At 34.4% G+C, this 7,276-nt stretch overlaps 1 protein-coding gene across 1 annotated transcript; it reads right to left on the reverse strand.

The window, feature by feature from the left end:
- Positions 1-673: 673 nt before the first annotated feature.
- On the reverse strand, positions 674-6,678 carry tescb (tescalcin b). Its single transcript, XM_051110414.1, has 8 exons — positions 6,395-6,678; positions 5,507-5,576; positions 5,140-5,220; positions 4,009-4,148; positions 3,831-3,892; positions 3,612-3,719; positions 2,231-2,278; positions 674-1,630 (listed from the first exon to the last, which is right to left on the reverse strand). The coding sequence occupies exons 1-8, from the start codon at positions 6,456-6,458 to the stop codon at positions 1,553-1,555; spliced, it is 651 nt and encodes a 216-aa protein (XP_050966371.1). The 5' UTR covers positions 6,459-6,678; the 3' UTR covers positions 674-1,552.
- Positions 6,679-7,276: the final 598 nt, after the last annotated feature.

Consider the following 7,276-nt stretch of genomic DNA (forward strand, 5'->3'; position numbering starts at 1 on the left):
TGTTCTAAGTCTAATGTCAGGAGTTGTTAAACCTCTCTAATCAACACATTTTTCATAATAATCTCTAGCAGCTTCATTTTTTCTGGAAACTTCTGTCCTGAAGTTGTGCAAAACAAAAGCTGCAAAACATCGGTAGCAAACAACCCCAGTGATATTTGATATGAAAGAATGTATCAAACATCCTGGTGTTGATACATTTTGATTTCTGCAGAAACACAGATGGGGTTTTCGTGGCGGTGCCCTGCTTACTAGCAAACCAAGGAGTGGCATGTCTTTTCATGAAACAGAAAAAAAGAGAGTAGTGGGTCGCAGAGTTTTTCAGTGGCAGCTTGTGGCGGGGAAGACCCCCTAATCAAATAACATACAATCAAAACAGGTGCTTGTGTGAGAACTTCTTTCCTGTCTAGTGCTGGCAACCTCACTTGACACTTTCACATGAAATATGAAAGTGATCATCGTCTTTTTACCGTCAAATACTGAAGAGATCTGGGAAATGCTTTGAATTGTTTCAGGGGAAAAAAACATCAGTGCATCACAATTTTTCAGTGTTGCAAGATACCGTTTTATTGTGGTAAATGCAAGTTGCAAGTTGATTCAAAACACAGTTGGTGCATGTACAGTCTTTTTTTCCTTTTTAAGGTTAGAAGAAGAAACATTAATTCATTTTGAGACATTTTTGCACTTCACAGAGTAAATGCCAGTTTCATTTTTGCAATCAAAATGTTTTTCTACCATTTTAACCTACATCTGTACAATCCATGCACAACTTCAGCTCTATGTCTCAAAGTCTGTTGACTATACGTGGCTGCTGAGAATGATACGTCTTTGGTGTCCACTAGCAGTTACAGATTATCATTGTCATAGTGTCATTAAATGTTTTAGAATATTTTGTATTATTTGTAATGTAATGTTTGTTGATACACTTCTAGTTGCCCTTGCAAGAACATGCTGAAACATGCTTGTTGGTTGTACAAGTACCTGAGTATTTCTAGATCGACTGACATAAACAAAGCTAAGACATTAGCAATATCTGCTGGTTGATAGGAGTAACTGCAGTTCTTTTTTTGAGACTATGGATTCAAGTTCAGTTCTAATTTATTAGGATTGCACATAAAAAAGCACACAAAATATTGCTATATCACAGTGTTAATAATATGATTGGTCTATTCAGTATTAATATATTTCAGTGAAAATATATTATAATTATTGCATTTGGTTATAAGCATTCAACTTTTTTTAGAATAGTATGGTATATAGGTTATTTTAGAATAAAGAGGATATAATTACAAAAATTCCATAAAATTAATAAATAAATAAATGCCTGCATAGTTTTAATTCTATCATGCCATAATTACATAATAAGTGCATGCAAAGCAAGGAGTTTCAGATATCAACGCACACTTTTTTTATTGCTTTCCAACTTTTGTAAAACACATTCTGAGCACCCTCCAAACAGTTCATAGAACTAGAGATCTATCCAAACCATTCAGCCTCATCCAATAAAGTGCTTATTTCACATCTACATTTTAACAGGCAGAATTTAGACAAAATGTTACTTGCACAAAACAGACGTGTCCATGTTTAAGAAGCGAATGTGCATTCTCGTCTCGATTTCAATTCCTTTAAGAATCTGTTGACCATGAAACCCAAGAAAAAGAGCGAAAACAGGTTATAGCAGTTAGGCAAATTACACAGTTTACACATTGTGTGTGATCATGTTTAATGCAATGCAAAACAGAATATTTGCCTAAAAGAAAATAGACAAATGCTAAATTAAACCATATGTGACCCTGGAACACAAAAGTAGTCATAAGTCGCACAGGTGTATTTGTAGCAATAGCCAACAATACATAGTATGGGTATAAATTATTGACTTTTCTTTTATGCCAAAAATCATTAGGATATTAAGTAAAGATCATGTTCAAAGAAGATATTTTGTAAATTTCCTACCATAAATATTACTAAAACCTAATTTTTCATTAGTAATATGCATTGCTAAGAACTTAATTTGGACAACTTTAAAGGCAATTTTCTCAATATTTAGATTTTTTTGCACCCTCACATTCCAGATTTTTCAAATAGTTGTATCTCAACCAAATATTGTCCTTTCATAACAAACCATACATCCATGGAAAGCTTATTATAAATCTCAGTTTTATGAAACTGACCCTTCTGACTGTTTTTTTGGTCCATGGTCTCATATGACTTATAAATGGACAAATTGACAAACCTTCAAAAAATGCTCAAATGTTATTCCTTCGTAGAACTCGTCAGGTTTCTAAAAAAAAAAAAAAAGAAGCAAACAGACAGATCAGCAAGAGATTGTGTACTTACTTAATCATATTTTGGGGACAAATGTGTTCCCCAAAGTGAGCAAAACCTGACAAAATCTCCAAAAACCTCCCCACATTTGTAAAGCTTTTATAAAAATAAAGTAAACAAAGTTTTTTGAAATTATTTAAGTTAGGGTTAGGGTTAGGTTAGAAAATGTATAACTCTCTGTATATACAAACAATAGAAGTCTTTGTAATGTCCTTATTTAGATAGTTAAAGGAGAAGTCCACTTCCAAAACAAAGATTTCCAAAACAAAATATTGCTATTGCTATATCACAGTGTTAATAATATGATTTGTCTATTCAGTATTAATATTTCAGAGAAGTATTAATTTCAGTGAAAATATATTATGATTGCATTATGTTTTATGAGGAAAATATTTCAGCATTTTTCTCCATATAATGGTATAATATAATGGTGCCCCGATTTTGAACTTCCAAAATGCAGTTTAAATGCGGCTTCACACGATCCCAAATGCGGTTATTTAAATTGTATTTTTTTAATGAAAACAACCAATCGTTTTGCTAGATAAGACCCTTCTTTCTCGGCTGGGATCGTTTACAACTGCATTTGGGATCGTTTGAAGCCGCATTTAAACTGTATTTTGGAAGTTCAAAATCGGGGCACCATATCAGTCCATTATATGGAGAAAAATGCTGAAATGTTTTCCTCAAAAAACATAATTTCTTTCAGACTGAAGAAAGAAAGACATGAACATCTTGGATGACATGGGGGTGAGTACATTATATGTGAGTCTTTGCTTTGGAAGTGGACTTCTTTAAGTAAACGTGTGTGTGTGTGTGTGTGTGTGTGTGTAAATACTCAAAGCTTTGGAGACAAATTTGTCCCCAGGACTCAGCTGAACCTTCTATATGGTGACATTCAACCAAGGACTAAATTATACATTATTATAAATGGATGTATGAATGGATCAATAGATCAATCCATAGCTAACATGGTTATGCATGTATGTTTGTTTGTGTGTATTTTTATTAGTGCTGTCAAATGATTAATTTTTGCCTAATATATGTGTGTAATCATTATGTATATATAAATAGAAACACATTCATGTTTATATTTAAGAAATATTTACAAGTATATATATTTATTATAATTTGTATTTATTTATTTTTTTTCTCTGATTCAAAAAATACAAGTCAAATGATTAGGGGTTTGATGTGGGAAAAATTCTTTTTATGGATATATTGATATAACATTGATATATTGTCTGAGTTACTTCATGCAATGTTGGTGATCCAGCTTGTAAATAACATACCATGGGACCTACGGAGATACTGGCAACCTCCAGCATTGCAGCATCTGCAATGCCCTTAGCTGTCTCTCTTCCAAGAGCTCCACTACGGGACAACAACTCCTCTACTACCTAGAGAAGACAGACCACAACACTGCTGATAATCTGTGAAGATAACCATGAACTACTCACATGTAAACATATTTTTCTTAAATAATTACACAAAAAAGGATGATTTCCTACATGTCTGTATTCCTCCAGTGTTATGGTTCCGTCATTGTCGGTGTCATGCATGTTGAAGAGGACTATTAAGAAAGAGAAAGTATTTAATCAGTACTGCTGTACTTTACGGCTCAGTTGACTGGTATTTTATCTCAAGATTCCACAGAATGTTTGAAATATTTTTTCCGCATTGCCTTACAGCGCAGTTTGGCCCTTCTCATTTCTTCTCTCTGTTCATCTGTGATATGATGGGCTGGTGCTCTGAAGTACGACATGATAGTAAGGAATTCCTCAAAACCAATTTCTTCCACAGATCCCACACCATCCTTCTGGAAGTTCCTGTGAAGAATAAGTGGGGATAGTAATGTATTATTGCTCCAAAGCAACAGTTTTGCTAAGCCCCGAATGTTAAACTTCACTATTAATCTTCAGGTTTGTGGTTTGCAAATGATTTTGACCTATGGGACTTGGAAAAAACACACTAAAAAAACTAAACAATATTGTAGCTTGCAAATCTACATATTGCCTGTGTAGGGGATGTAATTAGTTATAGTTACTAGTTACTTCTCACAAATAGGTCATCATTATAAAAGTAACTAATTACCAGTGAAAGTATTGTGTTACTTTAAAAAATATATATATGTCAAAGAACTTGGATGCCCCCAATATTAAACATGTTAAATTAATAAAACATTGTACATTAATCTACACTATTTTAATGTTGCTGTGGGACAACATCTTCCAGGGGCTACATGTCACATATTTTTATTTTTGTATAGTCATAACAACACAACTGTGCTTTGTAAAGAAAATAAACTGGGTGCATTCTCTGTCTCTGTCACCTCTCTTCACAGACACATAAATAAAACAACCTGAATGTCCTAAACATGAGAAATATATGTATTAAAAGTCTGAAAGCTTGAAAAATGTCTACTTTTAAGTGGTCACATCAAAAAACAAATATTCTCTCATAAAGTAATCTGTATGATACCAACGCGAGTTCCTAATGTAATCACACCTACACAAATGTAAATTGTAAATATTTATTTAAATATTTATTTTCTAAAGAAGACAGCAAATTTATATATATATATATATATATATATTTTTTTTTTTTTTTTTTAACTTATTAAGGCAAAAAAAGCTACCTTTCCAAAGATGCTAGCCATTTAAAAAAGGAGTAAAAACCACACAGTGAAACAAGACTTCTCTTTACTATAAAGTTGTTGTTTCACATCCTTTTTGAATGAAGCCAGTGCAATGCAATCTCAAACTCTGAGGCAGTAGTGACTCTTGTCAAAATTAATACCAACCATAAACAAATACAAACCTTCTATCGAAGAAAGCTTCTATAATCTGTGACCGAATTGGATTGCTTTCCAGGTCTTGGATTGTTTTAAGGTCATCTCTCCTTTAAATCAGAACACAAATCAATTAAATATGACAAGTAAAGACAGGCATAATGGTTTGTTTGTATGTACTGTATATACTCGTGTATGAATACATGTGGTCTAACCTACCAAACCACCTAAGCAGACACATAAACCAACAATAACAATGATTTTCTACTAGTCAGTACCAGCATAACTGGTTTTATTCTTCAAAGGCATTCTGAACAGTCATTCTGTTGCAATACTCAGGCAGGAACAATTCTGCAGAATGATCTCCGACACAAAAAAAAAACTCTTGCAGATTACCGTAATGTCTCCTCGTTTTGGCTGAGCTGCTTAAAACGATTGTGGAGAATTGCGATCTGCTCCAGTGAAACTGAAAGAGAATGAAAATAATGGAGGTGATGACTCACCAGCTGGCACCATGCACAATGTGTGAAGTTAATGCAACTGCTGAAACTCTCTAAGATGCCTCACACACATAGCTGTTGTTTGACTTACTCTACTAACTGAATTATGAATGATCACGAGTCACGCAGTAACCTTAAAGAGATCGGTCAACCAAAAATACAAATTCTGTCATCATTTACTCAGCATTTTGCTCCAAACCCATATGACTGTCCTTCTGTAGATGTTAGAGACTGATAGCATTGTAGTCATTGTGCACTTACATGGAAGAAGATGAAAGCAAGTGGTGATTGAGGCTGTCATTAAGGCAGCCAGAAAGCATCTCCATCTGTCATATGGCTTTGGAAAAACATGAGTGTGTAAATGATGACAGGCCTGAATAATCATATTTATAGGGTACACAGTATTGTCTGAAGAGGTATCTAACTAAGCACTGTTAAACCAGACGCACTCTTCAGAATTTGCAAGCATAGAGTTTTGTCATTCTTTGTCCATATAAGCAAATATGAGCGCTGATAACCAAAAATCAACATTTGGTAGGCCTGCTTCATAGTTTCCAACAGGTAGGCTAAATATTGCAGTAAATACATAAACATTACAGCAGATCTGATGTGTAAATTACAGAACCTCAATGTTTAAGTTATGAAAATATAAATATATTGACATTTATCATTTATATCTCCATACGTTTCCTGTTTAAATTGTGCTGCGTTTGTCAAATATTACGTGATGGTTTATTAATTAACGTTACATGAAACATAAACCTTTCGTAATAGTTATACTCACAGCCTGTCTTCTGTGACAGGGTTTGATATTGATGATCATCCGGCAAAGACTGGAAGATTCCCATCACGTTAGTGATCCTACACCAATAAGCGTGTCTGCGAGTCTGTTCCTCGATCTTCCGGTGGTTTACGTTTCACTCATACACCCGTGTTTGCCTTGCAGAACCAACGCATGCAAATTGCACTGTGCCTTGTGAGAATGAGAACACGTCCCCTGGGTCCTAGCGCCGCATAAACATCTCCTCCATCGACTGCTGTTCTAAGAATTCACGCCTGCTTTGCTAATCCATTTTTTGAACGCCCAAAGCAGATATTAAAATATAATCAAATATTGTGTCTATACAATGAAGACTGAAGACAGAACAGAGCCATCTCGGCCGCACTCATTCATAATACATGTCACCGTGACAGCAGCTGCCTTACGGCTCTTTCTGGAAAAGAGAAATGAAACACTGACATTTCTGAGAAGGCCACAGAAAAGCAGCCTTCGATAAATTGACGGGATAATTGCAAGAGAAGGGAAATATATATTCATTTTGTCACGTCAAATATTCTAAATTAGTATTGCCCTGAGCAGTTCATATTAGTGTCCTCAGCACTTTCTTTTTTGGAAAAACAAACACAAAATGGTACAGTCTGATGGCATTATTTATTTGTATTCGGCTTCAGACAGTAATGGATAAGCACAAAACTAACGCATAAACTAGATTAGCTAGACAAAAGTAAAAAACAACAACAGAAACCATCACAGAATTTGTAATGGTTTCACTGGTTATAATGGGAATTGTACTGTGTTTGGGTTTTTTTAACAATACCAAAACAACAACAACAACTGCTATAGAGACAGAAAAAGACAAAAAAAGAAGGGGGTGGGGGAGGGGCG

This window comes from Labeo rohita, chromosome 5 (genome assembly GCF_022985175.1).
Source record: "Labeo rohita strain BAU-BD-2019 chromosome 5, IGBB_LRoh.1.0, whole genome shotgun sequence".
Taxonomy (NCBI): domain Eukaryota; kingdom Metazoa; phylum Chordata; class Actinopteri; order Cypriniformes; family Cyprinidae; genus Labeo; species Labeo rohita.

What these genes read in the sequence shown, in the direction of transcription:
- tescb (XM_051110414.1), bottom strand. Translation starts at nt 6,458, where the DNA reads ATGGGAATCTTCCAGTCTTTGCCGGATGATCATCAATATCAAACCCTG. An exon ending in CCTGTCACAGAAGACAGGCT is followed by an intron (nt 5,577 to 6,394) that starts GTGAGTATAACT and finishes ATTCTCTTTCAG; the next exon opens with TTTCACTGGAGCAGATCGCA. An exon ending in GAGAAGGGCCAAACTGCGCT is followed by an intron (nt 3,893 to 4,008) that starts GTAAGGCAATGC and finishes CTTTCTTAATAG; the next exon opens with TCCTCTTCAACATGCATGAC.